Source organism: Lasioglossum baleicum, chromosome 18 (assembly GCF_051020765.1).
Source record: "Lasioglossum baleicum chromosome 18, iyLasBale1, whole genome shotgun sequence".
Classification (NCBI taxonomy): Eukaryota; Metazoa; Arthropoda; class Insecta; order Hymenoptera; family Halictidae; genus Lasioglossum; species Lasioglossum baleicum.
Genome location: NC_134946.1, coordinates 5,832,691 through 5,855,391, shown reverse-complemented (window position 1 = coordinate 5,855,391; position 22,701 = coordinate 5,832,691). Strand labels below are relative to the sequence as shown.

The 22,701-nt window shown below is 34.5% G+C and overlaps 1 protein-coding gene across 4 annotated transcripts in view; it reads left to right on the top strand.

Annotated features, from left to right (window-relative positions):
• The window catches only part of LOC143217908 (uncharacterized), an 81,109-nt gene that overhangs the window by 36,738 nt on the left and 21,670 nt on the right, over positions 1–22,701 (top strand). For 2 of the 4 annotated variants that reach the window (XM_076442637.1, XM_076442639.1), the window contains exon 3: positions 15,029–15,055. The exons of the other annotated variants lie outside the window; for them this stretch is intronic. In XM_076442637.1, coding sequence (XP_076298752.1) covers positions 15,029–15,055 — 27 coding nt within the window. The remainder of the gene's footprint in view (positions 1–15,028; positions 15,056–22,701) is intronic. 4 annotated transcript variants of the gene reach the window in all.

The window sequence follows — 22,701 nt, the reverse complement described above, 5'->3', positions numbered from 1 at the left end:
TTTTCCATCTACAAATACCCAAAGAATTTTGCACAGTATCCCACAATTGCAACAGTGTGATAATATCGATACGCTCGAGTGATCAGTTATTTCCAGTCGAGCCAATATTAAATCATCGTTAAGAGGTAATCTATCATTTCTCGAAGGGCACGGAGTATGTACTCCATTTTCCAAATAAACACTTGCTGTTTCGAGAATCTTTATTCCGTCCATTAGAAAATTCGTCTATTTACTTTCTTCACTTTTATTAATTTACTAAAAAAGGTTTGTTGAGAACAAAAATGGTGGCGGTAACATTGAATTGAATTTGAATTGAATTTCAACGGAATTGAATTGGAATTGAATTTCAACTAAAAATTGGAATTGAAATATAACTGAATTTGAATTGAATTTCAATCGAATTCAATACATACAATGTTTTAAGTATGCAATATAATTTCAAACAAATTCTACGCAATTTAATAATTAATAAATAAGTTGTATGAAATTCGAATGATACGCAATGGCAAATAACTGAACTATAATTACGAAGAAGACTATAAACACATTTTGCTTGAGGCTAGAGAATCGACAAATTGTCTTCATTTACTTCCAATAAAAACGCTGCAAAACGTGTGGAACTAAATAGTAGCAGAAAAAAAAACGGTAACGTGAACAGTGTGAAGTGATGTTTATAGCTTATACTGGCAATTAGTCTGCTATTTTTATGCGCATAAGTTGATAGCAATCGGGAACCAGGAAAGTGTTGATACAGGAAAAAATTCTTTCCATGAAACTTAGCAACAACTAGATTGGATTAATCGACAGGAATGGTAACTACAAAAGAGAGTTTTAACAAAAATTGGGTGATCTCAGGTTCAATTGGCAATTTTAGGTAATTTTTAAAAAAATGGCTCTCTTTTTCTAACTTATATCATTTTTCATATGAATGAATTGATTAAATATGGATGTTATTAATTTCCTTGAGGCCCAAATATAATTCCTCCTTCATCGAAGAAATGATTAACGTCAAAGAAGTTTTAATCACTGCCACCGTAAAACAAATTGTAGGACAAAGGGTTAATAGACAAATTTATTAAAAATTGACTGAAAGTAAAAAGTGATTTTTTCTTGTTCAAAGCGAAATGAGTTGTAGAGTTCATGGCTACAGGAAAAAAAGGGTCGAAGCTGTCCGGACGTGTGTCTGCATTCATACAGTTGCAAAGTTATCGCGCGAGACACACTGGAAATCCTTGAAAGAGTCCGATTTTAATGGTATAGCGCGCGAGAAGACGTTCACCGTGAGCGTAGCCTGAGGTTTCCCGCGCGGTCTCGGAAACACCATGAAAACAGTCGCAGTGAGGAACAGAACGTGCGCACTCACGCACACGCGCAAGTCAGCTGAAGTCATTTAGTCTGTTACGGTGAAGAATAGGTTATCCCCTGGTAGTATACTACCGGCTGTCAACAGCCTCACTCCCAACTCCCAGCCTCATCGCTTTGTTACGAACGTTTTGTTCGCCGGCTATGGGCACTTTCCTTGAACAACTACGTCACTGTTTGCTAAAATTTAATGTGACCGATACCAGAATATTTTACTGGAACTCCGCACACGTCTGACATCTTTTTTTTTTGGTTTATTTTTCCATTCGTTTTTATATTTCGTAAGAAATCATGATTTCATCTTTCGTTGATTGTTCGCGACAGTCATTTATTTAGTGCGAGACAGCGGTGACGACCAATATTAATCATTTAGTTGTTGGCGACTGGTGGCGAAGTGATTACTGTCACCCGGTAGCTAAATTGATAAGGAATACAATTAAAGATCCGTGGAAGAATAATTAGTTTTATTCAATACAATTCTTTTGATGATAAAGACATTTTTGTTCAGATTGATATTGTAACTACCGATATTATATTACTGGAATTTCACAAATAGATAACGTTTTTCTTTTATTTTTGTTTGAAGCGAGAATATATGGTTAAATTACAAATCAACGTGTTCAACAAATATTTTTTATCGGGATCATGATCCGCTGAAATACATCGAGGACGAGCAATCTTCCGCGTCACTCGTCTCCCAAGCAGGATTAAACAAACGTGGGAGAATAATTGGTTTTATTCAAATCTACAATTCTTTTGACGCTAAAGACACGTTTGTTCAGATTGATATACATACAATTGCTTCGATTCATTTTTACTGGAAGTTCAAATAGTCTGCAGGATATTTTTCTTTGTTTTTGTTTGAAGCAAGAATACGATTAAATTACAAATCAACGTTGAACGCATATTTTTTATCGAGATCTAGATTCGCTGAAATATATGAAGAATGTGCAATCTTCCACATCACTCGTTTCCTAAGCAGGAAGCAGCGGCTCAAAGCAGTTGTCACACACTTAAGGGGCTAGTTTCCCTCGATTTGTAACTAGAAAATACCTAGAATATTACTAGAAAAAGGGGTCGAAACATGGGTTTCGTACTAAACGTTGTTTGACCTTATTAGAACAAATTGTGGGCTGTGTGAGGGCTCATTCGAAAGAGGAAGGTTAGACGCAGCGCGCTTTTCTCACGAGGTTAACGAGATTATGTTAATAACTAATAATATGAGGGCCCAAAGTAGAGAAAAAATCTAGGAAAAAAACCCGCAGATTTCAATGCATTTTCTGTCTCTAAAAGACTTTTTTGACTTATGAGATGAGAAAAGCGCGCTGCGTTGAACCTTCCTCTTTAGAATGAGCCCTCACCCAGCTCAAAATATGCTCGTATAAGGTCAAACAACGTTTAGTTCCGAACCCATTCTTTCTAGTAAGATTCTAGTTATTTGCTAGATATTTGCTATTTACTAGAATCTTACTAGATTTTGGGTCGAAAAAATGGGTTCGGAACTAAACGTTGTTTGACCCTATTAGAACAAATTGTGGGCTGTGTGAGGGCTCATTCGAAAGAGGAAGGTTCAACGCAGCGCGCTTTTCTCATCTCATAAGTCAAAAAAGTCTATTAGAGACAGAAAATGCATTGAAATCTGCGGGATTTTTTCCTAGATTTTTTCTCTGCTTTGGGCCATCATATTATTAGTTATTAACATAATCTCGTTAACCTCGTGAGAAAAGCGCGCTGCGTCTAACCTTCCTCTTTCGAATGAGCCCTCACACAGCCCACAATTTGTTCTAATAAGGTCAAACAACGTTTAGTACGAAACCCATATTTTCGACCCAAAATCTAGTAAGATTCTAGTAATTTTCTAGTTACAAATCGAGGGTAGACTACCCCCTTAATAGGGAGCTGATAACGTGCTCGATCCTTAATAGACAAACACGTCTTCGTTCATTACCCACTTTTCTGCGACAGTTTCTTAGTGAATTGTGACGTTTCCACTTCACTTCATCTATTTCATCGATTTTCGTTTTTACTGTCATCCAGAAGAATCTCTAACAATGATAACAACAGGTATTGTTCTAATTTCGGTGAGTCTAAACTCTAAAATGTCGAAAGTTCTTTCAAATAATCCAGAAATACTATAACATGTAGAATGTTTGTAACAAGGGAATATAAACAAATAATTTCATATACAGAGTGAGTCCACAAGCAGTGTCCACTAGTCCTTCACCATTCTTTCGAAACCGTTTATGCACTCGAGGCTAATTTAAGCACTGTGAATAAAGAATAAACTTTCAAATAGAAATTCTCCGAGAGATAATAATAGTAAATTTCCATTTGAAAACCAATGAAAATTTCTAGTCGCCGTTTCGTGCGGGATTTAGAGACTCTCGGTCATTGAGAAAATCATTGACGTTCAACCAACGCACGATTCAAAGGTTTAAACTCCGTTCACAGATTCGCAGCAGTCGCCGCTTATCTCTCGTCTCTTCATTTTACGTTTGTTCCGCCCTATTACGTATTTTCACACGAGTAATAAGGAAACTGAGACATCAGATAACGAAACGAACATTCGCAGGAACGGCGTACGAGTCTCATCGGATGGAAAGAGATAGGATGATAGGGTTTTATTGTCGGTTCAATGTCGAATAAAATTACAGCGGAATGATACGCCGCCGAATACGTGTGTCCGTGTCATTAAAGACAAGGCCCTCAACCATATTATAAGGAAGAAGTTACATTCCGTGCTATGATATTATATTAGACTGCTGGGAAAGTCCATTCGTGTATCCACCGTTTACTAAACGTAAACCAGTAGCGGACCTTGTACTCGAAGGGTCCAGGGCTTGACAAAACTTTATTCTTTCAAAATTAAAACGGGAAGCAAATATTAAAAATGCATTAATTTAAAGTAAAGCATTTAAATATGAGAATGTTTCTTAAAAAACATTTTTTATAGTACCTCTTAAAAATTAAACGAGGAAGCAAATGTTCCTGGTTTTTATTTACGTTTTAATTTCGCCAATAATAGAATGTAACATGTTTTCTTAAAGATTCATAAAAGCATATTTGTTATAAGAGATAAAGTTAAATAAAACAATGTTTCTGAAATTGAGGAAGGAAGGAAATAAATGCATCAAATAATTCTTGATTAGCAATGCAACTTTCATAATGGCAAAACGTAACATAGTTAAATTTCCATTTTTATTAACTTAGCAAAATATTGAGAAAGAAGGCTAGTGAATGTATAAAATAACTTTTTATTCGCATTCGAGTTAACCCTTCCACTACATTATTTTTTTAATTGGGATGAAAAAATTCAAAGGAGGTTAGTTTTTGTGTTTTATTTAAGTGAAAAATATTTTAAAAAATTGAAACAACATTTTATCAAATTAGATAACATGTGTACAATAGTAAGAAAACAAATTCTTCGTTAGTAAACTATACAATTAATATACCAGATATGATACACTATGCAGCGAAGGGTTAATAACAAAATATAAAATAGTTTAATGTGATATGGTACTCGTTAAGGTCATCCATCACTGGTTAAGACTGGATTTTGTTAATTAAGAGTTAATCCACCGGACGTCCACGTTTCGTGAAACCGAAGCGAAGCAGAATCTTATTTCCTTCTTTAATGAGCTCAGCCGGTAGGAATGGAAACGATAATAAATCCTAATAAGGCTCGTATTCCATCGTTTTTTAACAGACCGCTGGTAATTAAGTTTGCACGCGATTTTTTGTTACTTTATAGACTCTAATTATTGGCGGACTACGGAACGTTTATGCAAACGTATTATCTTTTAATCGAAACTTCTTATTATAGATCATGTTGTTTTCCTCTTCGAGGAACACACCAAAGGAACCAGTTTATTCTCCATTGTATTATATTTATCATTAGTTACATAATATTTTTCGTAATCACTCGTAACCTGCTCTTTAACCTGTTTTTGTCATCTGCATCTCTGTTCCTGAATCCATTGACGGATTTCTACATCTGAATCTATAGAAATTGATTACGAATCTATAAGATCTATCAAAATCTATGTAAATCTTTGATAACCTATGATAATTTATTCAGAATCTACACGAATTTAGTAAGAATATATTAACCTTTTAGGGGGTCGCGGTGGACACTGTATAGTGGTCAGTGATCAGGGATGTACTTTGCAATTTTGCGTAACGTATTGGTTGTCTATGTATATGTATATAAATTTTCCGTAAAGAATATTCAAGGTTTCCATGGAAAAATGCCAGGTTAAGAACGTATTCATAATATTCTGAAATGATTTCAGATTGCATATTAGGAATCTATTAAGAATTTATAACAATCTCGATACATAGAAATCTATTAAGAGTTTATTAAAATATATTTTTTTTTAATCTATGACAATATATTCAGAAGAATCTACAACAATTTAAGAGAATGAAAATGCATAAAATTTCAATGCAAAATGCATAAAAATGTCAAGATTTGATAAGAATCATTTACCAGCACCCACGATAATAAACAATTGATAAAAATGAAATTCGTTGATAATACTAAATATTATATAACGCGTTATTTAAATATTCTTGGAAAAAACTTGAGAATACCAATTGCAAAGGTGAAGGGTGAAACTGCAAAATCACTGGATGAAAACATTGTTTCAACGTGTCCGTCTGAAGAAGCAAACAGACACATTGTTGCCACAATTGTCTAATCAGCGTCGATAAGTCAAACACTCTCAAGTCGACTTGACATTTCCACAACCTACTCGCTAGGTGGCTCTCTGTCTCTCACCGACGTTTTCTGTCTCTCTCTCGCCCATCGTACTGGTCGATTGACGTCACGAGTTTTTATATGCAGGTAATAGCAACGCTAACGATCTAAATTACCTGTGCTTATGGTCTCGTCCCAATGCGTGAATAAAGAGTTGCTCGATTTGATAAACTTCATTTATGGCTGTCATTGAATATCAATTGTCAATTAATTCCGGATGTAAGTGAATTGATTTTGCACACCCCAATAAATTAATTATACTTCATTCAATCGCATTTATATAAATTGTAGCACTTTTATAAAACTTCAAGCTCAAAATTTTGATTTAATTAAATTTAGAAAACCACACATAGACTAAAGACTATAATAAGTTTTTAAATTAATATTAGATTCTCTCTCTCTCTCTCCTTTGTCATTAACAAATTAATGTTTCGAATTGATTCAATTTTATCTAAATTTTAATACTATAAATTAATAAACTAAAGAACAATGAATATTTGCATTAAAGAAATACAATGTAATATTACCTTACGTTTAAATTAACAATTTCAAAATTCAAACAATCATTCAATTTATTAAATTTAATGCTTTGTGGATTTCAATCTTCACTTGAATTAATATTTTTTGTGATTGTTTCAATCTTGTATTTAGATCAATCAAGTGTAAAAGATTTTTTCAAAGATGCATTGACAATTATCCAAATTCAAATTTCTTGAATACAAACAAATTTTTCGATCTATAAACCAATCTGATTCTAAAGTTTCTGTTTGTGTGCTCACGTTGATTGGCCTTCTTTCAAGTCGTACTATTGAATAAATATTATAATAACTATTAGCTTCATAGTAGAATATTTCCTCACAGCAGTTCTAGACGAGAAACCAATTCAAAGCTGGACCTCGTCCACGAAATTGTTTCATCTGAAGCAGTTACCTCGCTCTACTACTTTTTCGCCACATCCTTTTTATCATAAAAGGGGTGGAATACAGGACTAGTCAGATGTTCTGCTAATAAAAAGACTTGCCACGAGTTAGAACAGCAAGATCCAGCATAGATTCTCATTTTATTAATGATCATTAACTTTGACCATATGTTGATTGAAAACGTTGCCATAAGTAATACTAGTTAACATTTTACAATATTCTAGTTTGTCAAGAGCAGGCACAATACATTTTTATAAGGTGCTTAATTTTTATGCGACCATCCAAGTAATTACTAACAATAAGGGGAAAAAACTATTGTACGTCCTATTTTTGCACATCATTCTGCAAACTCGTCGATCGTTTCCATGAACGTAAACACCTGCAATCTTGTCACTACATATAGTCCGTCTAGTACGCGCCATTCACAGGAGTCATTAACGCGCAGAAAACATTGTCATAAATCAAGCATCTTCGATGTTTTTCAGCGATTATATTGCTCTCGAATTATATTTTAAAAATATCTTTCTGTCTCATAGTCGCCGAGAATAAACAAAACGTGTAAATGGTCGTTTTTCAATGGGTCACCGTGTACATTCCTTTCACTCTTGTCTATGTAACATATACTATTAACTAAAAGTGTACATCTTCTAACCTCTTGGAAATAGTTTCCCCAAGTTTTTTTAGCTTTTCAAAAGCCATAATTACATTTTTATACTGTTGTATTGTTTTTTACAAATTATCAATATATAGAGTCATTACTAGACTGCGGATTTTATGCGTTTATGACAAGAATAGGCACATATAATTTAAAGCAGGGGACATGTTAAAAATATCTAAGGGCATCAATGCATTAGTTTCAGCTTAATAGGATAATTAAAAGAAAAATACAATTTTTATTTGGATCCTGTGTCCTGCAATCAATGGAAGCATTTTTTATATTGCATAAAGTTCCACAGTCTAGTCATTACCAACATTTATAATAAATTCAATTTTATATACAAAATTTTGATCATCATAAATTATTATACAATTGAGGGTAATATTGATTGCATAAGACTCATTAAATTAGACAGGCTAAAGTAATTAAAATGACAAGCAAGTAACAACAGAAAGTGATCTAAAGTTCTAACAGGAGCTCCTCTCTCTATTTTCTGTATCGTTAAAATACTGCCTTTCAATAGTGAAAATAAAATAATTGATAGGTCTGTTACGATATGTATTATATATCCTGAATGCAATAATAATGTCGTCATGGTTCATTGAAGTTTTTATAATTGTGTATGCGAAGTTACGAAGGTTTTTTTTACCGCTTTGACCGTAAGATATAACACATATATTCATAACAATACAGGTCCAAATGATTCTTGCCGGTCTGACCGAAAGTTACAATGCAAAAACCGGTAAGAATTATTTGTTCCGTAAAATATGAAAATAGCGCCGTTCCACGTAGCGGCAAAATGCTCAAACTGCTAGACAAATGTTATCGACCGAGCAGAATGCGCCGAAATACGGTGGCGCCGCTTGCGGCGGAATGATCAAACTTCTAGCCAAACTAACACTGTCGATAATTGCTAGATTCATTGTTCTTTGAGAAATTGTTAAAAATTAATTTATTTCACGTTAATCACCGTTGGAAACGGATGCATTCATTGCTTGCAAATTATGTTGAGCATTCGTAATCAAAATGGAGTTTCTGACCGATGTTCATATTCCGACGAGACCATAATGAAGTATATAGGATACTCGGTTCTTGATAACTCGCCTAACTATGAACCGTCGGTAACGCTGCTATGCCGATAAAATTTATCTACCAGTTTGAGCGTTTCGCCGCTACGCAAAATGGCGCTATTTCGAGACTTTGCGAAGCAGAAAACTCTTGCCGTTGTTTGAATTGAATCTTACAGCCGAGACGGAAAGAATCATTCGCAAGTTTGCTCGTTTGATAGATTATTACTAATTGCTTTACACTTCACATCCACCAGACGGAGCGACAAGAATCATTTGCATGATCGTTCACACGGTAATTACAATAAGACAGATATTTTAACGAGCGTCGATGGAACCATTATGTTATTTTTGATATAATATTGTAAAATAGCTACTGATTATTTTACTTTCACTGTTGATAAGCGTCATTTTAGAACATTTTTAACAAACAAATATAGAAGATAATTTTAGAAGCTTAGACGACGATACACATAAATTTATCAAAACTTATTGACACGTTGAACAAGCACTCTCTGATATCCCCAGTGGTCTCAGACGACCCTACACTGTCATTTTAAGGTTAAGTATCGTTCAACTCACGTTATTACATTGCAAAACTCATGGTCTTTAACGAAGACATTCGATATGCATCAATTTAATTGAATCTTTCACAACTGCCAACAGAATGGACGAAAATACGTTTACTTTGATGCCATAAGAATTGAATGGTGTTCTTATTCGTCGATGCATTGTAGTTTTCCGTAATGAGAAAATTAGTTTTTTCTTTTTTTATAAATGCGACATAGAAAAAAGTGCAACCGAAACTGGTGTTATTGTTCTTTAATATTAAGTTCAATTGTCAGTTAACCCTTCGTTCAGCGGGACAATCAACATTAGTTTACCGCCAGCTGCTTCCTAAACGTAATCAACCAGCACGTGGTAATCACACGGTTGTCAGTGTCTGCTCATGGCTTTGAAATTTTCCTACCGTTGCGTTGCCTGACGAGTCACGCCGGCATTTTTATGTCTACAGTCTACAAGTAGCCCTAGAGTGTCTGGACAATCGTTTTAAAATCTGCAACTAAAAATCTTCAAATAAAGAACAAAAGCGTTGGAACTTCTATAACTTCATTGCTCTATCTAATAATTTCGGAATTTTTGAGTAAACAATGTTTGCAACTATTTACACGATCCCAATACATGTATGTTTCAGTCACGCAACACTGACGATTGTTAACCTTCAGAAGTCCGAGTCTATTTTAGCCCACCTTTGTAATATATTTAGTGTAATTTTTCAACTTTTGATAGCTGTCTAAATTCTTGGGAATGAAATTTTGTATAAAATAGCATAATTCATGTCAATTAGAAAAATTTCCATCCTTATTTATTGAATATTTCGTTAAACATACGTTAACCAGAATTCATCAACTGGTTAAACGAAGAGTAAATCTTTGTGGAATTTTCAGCAAATAACTTATCAATCCTTGTTGACTGATTTTTGTGTTTTTAATTTGATGTTTTCGAAATGGATGTTTTTGCATAAGTAATATAATCTGTATTTTGTAAGCAATGGTTAAAAACAGTTGCACGATCCAGTTAAATCCATGAAAGACGATGCTGTCTTTGAAAAGCGAGTTTATCTAGATCTGAAATAATTGATTACCTTTGAAAGTGTTCAATCTTGCTGGTAATCCCCTTAATTGTTGATTTTATCGCGTAATTAAGAACTATGTGACACCCGAAAAGACGCAATAATGGTGATTACTATAAATACATGTTGTGCTGCGAACTGTAGCAAACATTGCTAATCGTGGCTATTATCACCTAAAAATTAACGGCGGAAGATTTGCATATTTCTTCAACAACTTTTCCATTTAACTACACTATCTTGTAAGTAGCTACGTTGTCACAAAATTATTTTCTTAATAAATAAAAAGTTTTAATTTTTATCTCTTTAATTTTATGTTCGCAAATAGAATAAAATAAAAGATTTTATCCTTTGAAAGCAGGTAGACTAAAAAATTTTGAATCTTAAGAGTAATACAGTAGAATGAAAAATATTGATTCTTAAAAATAAAATAAAATAGGAAAATTAAAATCCTTATCTAATTCGTGCAAAGTCATTCTCTTTTTAATGCAGACGAAACTCTTGATGGGAAAAAGAACTTTCTACTTTTAGTTCACTGTTGTTTTAGAAAGTACTTTTCAATAATTTCAATTTTTACATAAGCTCCAAGTTCGTTAACAATGTTCTTGCACTTTCTGGATGCTTAAAAAAAGTAAACATAAATATGGTGAACACTTTCATCTAGTATTCATTCCTATAGGTTAATATGCTTCAAGTTATATATTTTAATTATTTAAAAATTGGTAAATTATTGGATTAAATTTATTTACATTTATTTTTCAAAATAAATTTAATAAAAATGGCAATTACAGAAGTTTGTAAATCAAGGCAAAAAGTGTGATATGTAATTTTACATTTTACAGTTTAGTTTTAAGTGGAATTATACAATTTCTTTCAAAGCCTAGAAATTGAAAATAGCAGTTTTAAAAAAATTATTAGCAACGTTATATAATACAAGCGAAATTCGATAGTGCTTCTCCGTGTGTCACATGCTGATGGATGTTATGTAACTGTTTAATATTGGAGATAGAGATTAAAACGATTAGATTACTAGATAAATATCCAAATTGTTAATTTGTTCGGCAAATCAATAATTGTCACAACCGTTTTTGCAAATAAGAATTAGTGTTATTACCTTGCACATAAAATAGCATGTAGATACCATAAATTCGAAAACACAATTTTCATTGGAATACAACTTAAATATTGAGATTATTGACCAATAAAATGATCTAGACAAGTAAATGAAATAATATATTACGTAGATACCAGTAAAATACTTATACATGTAATGAAATTTATTTATAACTGGACTGCGGATTTTATGAATTCATGACAGAAATGGGTACGTACAATTTAAAGCACTGGACGAGTTGCGAAGAGTTAAGGACATCAGTATAATAATTTCAGCTTATTGAGAGGGACAATTAAAACACGAAAGAAATTTCTATTTGGCTCCTGTGTCTTGTAATCAATGCAAACATTTTTTATTTTGCATAAAAATCCGCAGTCTATTTATAACATTGTCAAAACCAAGGTAAATAAATAACTAACATGTGTTAGTTAATTTTGTCAGTCAGTCTCTCGTTGGTTTATTTGTTAAGCGGTCAATGTAATTCTCCGAATACTGTGTTCCTCAATATGTGAACCGATCACGTTTTTATTTACAAAAAAACAATTTGGAGCACACAATAAGCCATAGTTTGGGTTGAAAGAGACGTTGTGCTAGTGTTCTAACACGTGCAACTGTTTGATCGTAACTTTTGTTAATGCACCTTTAGTCGTGGCATAAGGGAACGTGTAAAACGCAGCACAACAAGTGTCCCAAGGAAGTTATAATGTCTCATTGTGCAATCAAAATTGCATCTAAAGCTTCTGTGTCTAGGAATATCTCACAAGTCAGTGTATATTTCGTCTAGGACCGTAGATGCACATTTGTGGAAGTTTGTGTCCGCAAGTATAAAAGATACACCCTGGGACACCTTGTATAAGCACACCGCACGTGGGAACACGGCTTTAACGAGCGGGCTGCGCGCGCGCCACTCGTTTTAAATTTACGCGGGTACAGTCTAAAATAATGGTGCTGCGGCGGCGTTAGGTGTCGGGCCTCTTGAAAACGCTTCTCTCGCATTCAAATATAAACGCAAAAGCCAGGTCAGGTTGCGAAAATAATCCCAAGCATTCGTCTTACCGATTCATCGCTCCTGAACGAATATGAAACTATCCAACTGCACTCCAGGTGCATCGGAAGCTTCCTAATTTCTTCATCTGCTCCCAGAATCCCTTGCAATTGTAGGATATGTTCTTTATTATCGCGGACAAACGAAGCATTAAAGTAATAAAGTCGGTAAGACCGTTCGGATAAAGGTTATCGTAATAATAAACAATTTTTTCATTGAAAATTTTTTGAAATAAAAGAAGTAAAAATATTCAAGTAATAAAGAAATATTGTTTTAAAATTTATAATATGAAAATGCGATTTATACTGACTTACGACTAAATAAATAATCCCACGCTAACAAAACGAAAGATCAAGTCATGATTGTGATATGATTTCTCGTCTTGAATCTTTTTCTTATTCGTATCATTTATAAAACGTAAAAAATAAATAAATAATCCTAAGTTAATAATAAGAGGAAGATCAGTGAGCATCTGACACGGGATTACGAAGATATACTAATAATTTAGGATCAATTAGGATTTAGATATTAAGCTACACAGTTATTGATTGGACAATATTATATGGTATATTGATACAGCAATAGTGATTGTAATTAAGATGTAGAAGTACTTCCAAATGATGTATCGATTGATATCACGCTGTCGAGAAGTGTGATGATTGGGAACGAGCACGTGGATGTTGAATGCAGCAATTAGCGTTGAATTATCTGTCTCCGTTAATAGTGAGACTGGAAACAAATTAATATTGAGGATTATATGCTTTATAGGAAGAAAATTATACTAATTCTATATAGCACTGTTCTAGTTAGTCTTTGAAACGGAATGCAAGTGTCGAAGGTTTAGCTTTGTGAATTAGGAAAAAGTGCAAAGGGTGCATTAATTACAATTAATATATAGGCGTAAAATATCTGAGTATACGATAATAGGAACGCAATATATATATATTTTTCATATCTCGCTAGGTATTCCATCAAAAATGCAATACAGTAACGCCTTGATCTGAGAAAAACCCTCGGGTCCGTGCTGTTTTATAGATCCTGTGGTTCTTCTGTCTATTTCTGACCTCGCCTACCTTAGACCATATACAAAGTAAAATGCGAGGAAATAAATACAGATTTCATATCATCGACATCTACATTAAAATTTAACTTTCTCCAAATTATAATTGCATTATTTAAAATAATAAGAGTAAAGTAAAGTAAAAATGAACAAGTAATAAAATAAAATATACATTACAGTTACAATTTCCATAAATATTTATACAGAATGAAATACAAGGACGATCGTCCTTTTCCTTTTACATAACACTGTAGCTTGGCGATACTGCGACTTCTCAACAGACCCATAGCACTTTGCCCAGAACCGTCATCAGGTGAACGATGTAATCTTGGAACAAGGCATGTTATCTGAATCCAGGTCTGTAACCAGGGAAGGACCCCAAGTGTCCGACTTCGATTTTGATAATGTTTTGTGAGATGACGGTATATGGATCCCTAATTATGTATGCAAAATATTAGGTTTAGTTACTCAATAGTTTTAAAGATATAAACAATTAAAGTTCACGAAAACTATACAGCTCAAATCATAGTATATCAACAAGGTATGAAACTTTAATTGTTTATATCTTTAAAACTATTGAGTAACTACACCTAATATTTTGCATACATAATTAGGGATCCATATACCATCATCTCACAAAAAATTATCAAAATCGAAGTCGGACACTTGGGGTCCTTCCCTTGTAAGTGTAGGTACATTGTATATTGTCTAATGCGACTTCTCAACAGACTATAGCACTTTGCCCACAACCGTCATCTGGTGGACGATATAATCTTGGAACAAGTCATGTTATCTGAACCCTGATCTATAAGTATACATATACGGTCTAACAATAAGGAAGTGATTCCCAAAGTATGGTACGCGTACCCCTGGTGGTATAGGAAGAGTTTGGAGGGGGTACGCATTAATTCTAAATATTCTAATGCAACAATCCTGGTGCAGCGGGAGTCTACTGTTGTGTACAAAGGATGTACCGATTGTTCTTAACGGAGAATACTCAGTGTTACGACAGTTATAGAAAGGGTTTACAGATGTCTCGAAACTTTGGGAAACACTGGTCTAAGGTAAACGCGGACCGCGCGGTCGAAGGCGCACTACATACCGTCAATTAAACCGCTAGCATTGAAACAGCATTAAAAGCATTTCCAGAATCCATGAATATTCATGGTAAGATACTGCGGGAATACCGCTTTCATTCTTCACCGGAGAACTTCGTTTCGCTATCATTTCCAAAATAAACAGCGTTTGTTCGTTTCACCGCATGCGATCGTAAAAGCGGCGAGACGCCGCGCCGCCGATCGTTTCGCCATGAACTTACTAACATCACACCGATTGACCATTACAGGCATGCACGCGTCGGTGTTTTCTTCATTAGCCACGCTATTAACTCTATTTTCATTTTTATTGTTTCAGAGTCCTTGCAATTGTTGTCCCATCTCGGTGAGTGGTCTTTCATTAATACACTGCTGCGGGCTCTCGCGTGCTAGTTAAAAACAAAGACGAAATTATGTTGGAAGAAAGTCGATTCACCCGCGATGCGTCACGGTAATTGCCACTCTAATTTTCTTTCGAGAATATCGCCGGTTGTTCGCATGATTTTCGTTCTTTTGTACACGTTCTCTTTCTCCTTCCCTCCCTCCCCGTCTCTCGCTCTCTCTCTCTCTCGATCTGATACACCCGTAACTGTGGGACTAACATCAAGGATTCTGATACTAATAGAATATTCAACGGTCAAGGCGGGTGACAAAGTCTCCATGTTCATAGTTGGTATTTATAGTTCATGCTCGATGCGATCCATTTCGATGTTTTTTAATTAACGAGTCCGGGGGGGCTGGGTGAGGCTGTTTGTGGGCTGTGCGGGCTTAGGGGGTATGCGCAAAATGAGGCACTAGGCACTACAAGATGATTCAATAACTACGAAACGTTTTTTCCATATAAGCCCACGTAAAAAAGTTAAAAGCAAAATACAACTTTTAGACAACTTGCAATTGTTTTGAAAAATTGTGGCCACGTTGTGTAGCAAACCGATTGTTCTAATTTCCCAAAAATTTCAAATCGTATGGTCCAATATTAAACAAGTTATCTTCTTTTTACGAGTGCCCGAATATTAGTGGAAGTTCCTGTAAGTATGGTATATGGTATAAGGTAACATAACAATTTCATATCCGTAAAATAGAAAAAGTCGGAGGAAATGTTTAATTTTCGAGTTAAAATAGCTCCGACTGCAAAGGGTGAATAGTCACAACGAGATATTATTGAAATTATTATCTGTTCTAGATATCGTTAAAAATATTATCGAAATTATCATTTATCTCTCTTGGGGAGAGAGTATTCCAGAAGATACTACCAGAATATATACCATCTTTGAAAAATGAATTTTTTTTTAATTTTGCCGATGTGGCCCTTAGAATATTTGACACACGTGGCCGAACACCCCGCGTACGTGCAATAAATATCGCAACCGGATTTCTGAATCGGTTATTTGTTTCCTTTCCAATTTCGAATTTGTTTTCATAGACTGTTCAGCAAATGCTACATAGTACTTAATCAAAAGTTAAAATTAGCTGTTTAAACAGTGCCGTGTTATCATTTCGTGCCTACGCTACATACGACGTCCGCTTATTCACCTGTTGTGCGATCTATATATCTATCGATCCCGTTCGAATCGATCCCCTCAGATACATCGAAAACTATTAATGCTATAAATACATTATCCATCACATGAACAATAAATACAATTTCCCAGCAATAATTTGATGAAATGTCTATGAACTTAAATTTCAATTATTCGTCTTGATCTGATACTTTTTTTATTACTCCTAACATAACAAGACTAGAAGTGTTCGATAATAGCCATCACGGTACATGTAAAACTATTTACTTTGGTCTCCAGGGAAATACACGATCCATTTTTAGTAACTATATCGATCATGCGACGGTTTCGTGACGGGTTCTCGCGAAGCGTGCGCGCATGAAGTGGTGTCGCGTCGCCCCATGGTGTGGTCAATAAAGTTATGTCAAAGTAGTTTTGTTTCGTACTTGTGCAGATATTGCTGCTCGAGCTTTTTCCGATGTCAAATTAACGACTCGGTAAAATAATTAGACAGCGAATAAGGGGTGGGAGCACGAATTGAGGGGAAAATGTTACCCTCACAGTACCGGATTAGTCACGTGACGTTGTGCCACATGCGCGACAGAGATGAAACGCGTCACGTGACCGGGTCGGAAGCGTGGAGAGGAAGGGAAAGATAGAGAGACGAATCTTAATTTGGGGACACTGATCGTCGGGACAATACCGCCGATTTATGAGTGGATTAGGACTCGAAACCATGGTCAGGACCTATCCCCTTAATACAGGAAATCTTCATACCGTTTCATACCGAAATTGCAATAATACCGGAATCCAATGTAAAGGATGTCCCAAATAAAAAGCATCCGCATGGCACTTGTCCCGGAACCGTCAACGAACCCAGTCACCTAGAATACTTAATGTAGGGACTCCGGTTGTCGGGACAATACTGCCGATTTATGAATGGATTAGGACTCGAAATCATTATCAAGACAGTGCAAAGAAACAGACGAACAGTTGTCGATTTTCAAGAGCTTAGTTTACGCCCTCAAGATATCGTGGCCCCGACTACGTCCTCTTTTTATGACGGATAGAGCCTAGGATTATCCGTTATCGTACGTTCTACGAAGGTTGGGACCGTTTACGCTGATTCAATACGATTTCTCGGAACAAGATATTTTCTAGGTAGCATTGAGTATTTACAGCAGCACGAATTTGGCTTCTCCTAATTTTGTACTGGACAGATACTTAGGTACAGTCGGGAACAAAAAGATAGGGCACTCTATTATTGAATTGTTAATTTTTATTTAGTGGATAACATAAATTCTCTCTTTCTCTCTCTCTCTCAGTTTCTTGTACAGACATCGTTTCAAACCGTTTTTATTGTTTACTTCACTCAGTTGGTACAACTAAAATGTACATTTCCAAAACCTTCATTTTTCCGAGATGAGAACGTTGGAAATGTTCGTGAGTTTGATTCTAATTTATTTGAATATGAATTAAAATAATATTGCTGCTATTGTTATTATTAGGCCGTTGATTAATTATGAATGTCCCCACAGTGGCGCCAATGGGATGGAAAAGTTTAAGAACTGAGACATTGAAATATGTACTGACAAATTGGCAATTTGACGAATTAAATACACGGATTGAAATCTAAAAATAGCCATTATATGGTTCCTAATGAAACTGATTTTCCCCGATAACGCAAAGTTAAAGATTAAGAACTGATAGATTGAGGCACTGATAAATTGATAATTTTAAATTTCAAAGAAATTAATTGAAATCTAAAAATTGCATGATAATAACTTTATGTATTATATAACGAAAATAAATGAGTGAACTATAAAAAATTTGTGAAATAACCATTGTATGGTTCCACTTATGGAATTTTCTTTTACATGTTTTGAACACCACAAACAATATTTTCTTTTATTGTTTCTAAGAGATTAAAAAATTTTTTCGTATCCGCCATTTTGTTTCTTGAAATTTTTATATCAGATTCATAATCAGCGACCCGAAAAACCCCCGAGTATCAATTTTGAACTAAATTGGAGTACTCCTTCCTATTTTGGCCACGTTTCGGCGATTTCCGACCACTGTCCCATGCAATTTATGCAAACAATTTTTATTTTGTATAAAATTAATGGTCAATAGAAAGGCGCGGATATAACATCCAGTAATTAAATGAACGCGAGAATTAAATGTATAAACTAACAACAATGTTTCCACTGGTTGATGAATCCGAGTTCGGTGCGAGGAATCAATTAATCATCAGAAGTCCGACAAATACCGTTGACTCTGATACCAGGCGACATCATGTAAACGACACGTGTTAAAAAATTACCACTGTACAACCAGAAACTTCTCTAATTAGAAACTGATTAATCGGTTGCTTCAAGTGCTAGCTTCCCTCGCTATTTCGAGACGCAGAACCACCCAATTTAGCAAGTAGGCGAAAATAGAATAAGCGTCGCTTGATAGGGATCACTGATCTAAAGGCTACGTCACACCAAATGGAATTGACTATACATATAGGACGTACGGCTGCGACAAGTGTTTTGCAATCAATATTAAATTACTTTCATTTTAGTACAGTGGATGATCGATTTTATATTGAAATAGTCAAGCCTTGTTACACTGAATCCTTATTGCAGTAAAGCCTTGATCTAAGGAAAACACTCAGGTTCGTGCTGTTCCTTAGATCCTGTGGCCCTACTATTTCTTCGTGAAATTATACCGTCATTTTAATAAGAAAAATGCCACAAATAACTTGGCGGAGGACCCATAAAAAAATAATGAAAAATAAAGAAGATTTGTAATTGGATTAGTAGTGGTTCACACCGACATACCCGACATGATATTTACACTTCACACTGCTCGGTGTGCCCCGCAGTGGAGGGGATATTCGCTTTCGTAGATCGTACGGTTTCTGTTTTCTTAGATCGAGGCTTTACTGTAGCATTAATATCATGTAATATTTCATGCATTTACGAGAGAAATGAAACCGGAGAAATTTGAATCAGTAGGAAGATTAGAAAAATTACGGGATGTCGATGTGTATTTTTTAACTGTTCGAAATCATTCAAGAAAAGACATTTTTGTTAGGCGTTTACGTCGTGCCATTGATGGAGACAACTTTCGTTTTCCGTGAAAATCCGCAGTTTAATCGTACGGGAAAATAATATGGTTTTTGTACTGTGGTTTCAAGTAATAAATTGACTCGTATGTTTCTTAAACCGACTTAATGTGTGGATATCAATTTGTAAGTGAAAATAGAAAGTGGAGAGTTCAAGAGGTCGTCTGTATATGTACAATAATTCGAAACTGGCGAAGTAATGACTTGTACACTTCTCCACCCGTAATCTCGCTTGTACTATAGTACACATACTGTACACATACTGTACACATACTGTACACATACTTTTATTACAATCGTTCACATCGATGTCAAGAATGCACTCAACAATTTATGAATGAAAATAGCCAAAAATTATGAAAAGGTCTGCACGATAAAAACAAATTAGAAATTACCAAACTGATGACTTAAATGTCCCCTAATTTCGCATGTATCACAGCATAGCGTTTTATTTTTAACAAAATCTTTGACATCCATATGGGATACGCACTCTAACAGTTCTTATGATTGAAAATAGACGAAAATGATGGAAAGGTCTGCGCATTAAGAACAAATTAGAAATGACCAAACTGGTGACTTAAATGTCCCCTAATTTCGCATGTGTTACACACTGCAGTGTTTTATTTTGAACAATATCCTTGTCATCAACTTGAAAAATTGATATTAACAAGTGAACGTTTGATAATTTCACTTCGCCTGCTCCAGTAACATTTATATCTATTTATTTCCTCTGCGAGAATGATCAATACACGGAATAGAAGTCGGCAACCTTTGAACTTGTGCAGAAGAAACACTCCACACGTCCTATTATAACGTGAATATCGATTCGTTCAGGTTAGAGGAAGAACGAACACTCTCGAATTGACTTCCGGGAAAAATGTTCTAATAACATAACCTATTCCACGAGTAGACGCCGGATATTTATGCGAACTGAAAACTTTTGTGGATCAATCGTAAGGCACATAAGCTAAATATAAATTTATATTTTTCCTGGAGTCTAATTTGTTAAGCAACATTTAGTGAATTTTCCTTTCGTTCATCTTTCGTTATTTGAAATTATGAAATGGCGGACAGAATTGTGTCCGGCAATCTCTAAATAAATAATTGTTTTTCTATAATTTTCAATAATTAACTAATTCTTAAATTCCTAATCATTTTTATTGATGTAATGTACCCATTGATTTCTCGCGTGCACACAAAATAATTCAGCGTTTTCCATTGTTATGGAAATATGTTATAAACTGACGAACTAAGGGGATTAACGTTCAAAATGAAAATTTATTGTTCGAGCAGAAGCTTTAGGTGATGCTTGATGAATTTTTCCAAGAAGTTCGATAAGCATAAATCTGAGGTTTCGACAATATTCTTTGAAATTCGATTAAGAAATTCAAAATCATTACAATAATTACAAAATTTGATGAAAGGGATTTATCATCGAAACTAGCTTAAAGAAATCGATAATGATCTCGAAATTTAAGGAATGATATTTAGAATGATTTCGAAATTCAATTCTTGAGTTTGTTCAATTGATTTTTGATTGTCAATTATTTTCGAGTTATTTCATTGTATTCGACTAGCCACAACTTAATTGAAACTTTCGGAGTCATTTTCGCTGTCTAAAATTTTCTCTCCAGCTTTATTTCAATTTTGAAAATAATTTATCTTATGTTACATCCATACAAACAGTAAGACGAAATGAAAATTGTGCTGATTTATATTGAACGTTTCTATTTTTCAAGAAACTTGCCGGAGTTCGAGAGAACGAATTGCCAACATTTTCAGCATGACAAACGGTGTTTATCAGCTGAAGAGAAACAATGCGATTTCATGGTCGCAGCTTTTTGCTGTTAACAATGTACGCTAATTGTATTAAAACGTTTCTGGAAGCTGGTTACGTTCATAATAAACTTGCGAAAATTAAAGCTGTGACGCACGAAGAGCTGCTATTGCTAGCGTTCTGGCAACGATTATTATACTCTCGAAATTCCGCGGGCGAACACTCGAACTTCTACCATTATAACTATTTCTTGCCGATTCTTTTCAAATCATAATTTTTCACATTCTCGATACATAAGATATGCATAAAAACTGCATGATATTTTATCGAGATGTAAAGGTCACCTTGAGCTTTTGTATCATAACGTGTGGTATTTACATACGTGATTCGAAAGGGTATCGAATGCTGAGTAAAAAAGTATTGCGGTATATAGTATGAAAAAGTAATAATTACCGAGATATTCTTCAGTTCAGTGCATATTCGATCAAGTTCAATAATAGCTTGTTTGTTGTTAATTATTCTTTTGTGAAACTTTCACCAGCATGTTCGCGGCGCTTTGGCGGTTAAAATGATATCCAACACGGTACGATTTGGACCGTATTTACCTGTTTAATCCACGATTTAGTAGAACCTCGATTATCCGAACTAGTCAATGGAACGCGACTAACAATAAGACTTTGCTACTAAAAACACGAATTGTTACATGTACCCGGTAATGTCTAACAACTTTTGTATAAAATACTTCAATGCAACAAATAGGCTACGAGTAAAATCCAGGTGGTACAGTATTAAGTAACTCACCCTGTATATGAATCATCAAATATGCTCCGAATTATGTCATGTTCGGTCTCATTTTAACGAGAAAAATCGCACAAATGTTCTGATAAAAAGTTTCATCAGAAAATGATGAAAAGCAAAAAAGCTTTATCATCGGATTAAGTATCGTTTCACCGATATATGTACATACAGTGAGTGTAAAAAGTATTCGTACGCCCTTCAAAATAGAATAACTTTTTTATAATTATACCAAACGACCTGATTTTTTATAATTAATTAGAAACATTGATTTACTAATTGATCTGCAAAAAAGATTTTCCAAAAATTACAATTTACAAGGTTACATGCGAAAATAAAAAAAGCGTTTATTAAAACTTTTTTATTTGGGCCCTTAATGTGTGTGTGAGCGTGTGTGTGTGAAAATTTAAAATATACGTTTCGTAGATATCTATGTTAGTTATACACATGTTGAAAATTTCATCAAAATCGATTACTATACCCAAGCGCTACAAGTGGTTAAATGTGGTGAAAATGATAGTTTTTCGCGACTTTTGCTCAGTTTCTGCTTAAAATCCACAGATCCTTACATCTTTCAATGCGTGTCGTTTTTTGCTGCGTCAACCGATTCCGATGAAATTTTCAGCATGTGTATAACTAACATACATCTACAAAACGCATATTTTAGAATTTTTTATTTTCATTACGGGCTCTAATAAAAAAGTTATTACTTTCCCTAACTAATCAAGTTTTACTTTCCCATGTAATTCTTGGCAATTGCCATTTTCTTCAAAATCTGTTTTGCATGTCATTTGCTAAATCAATTC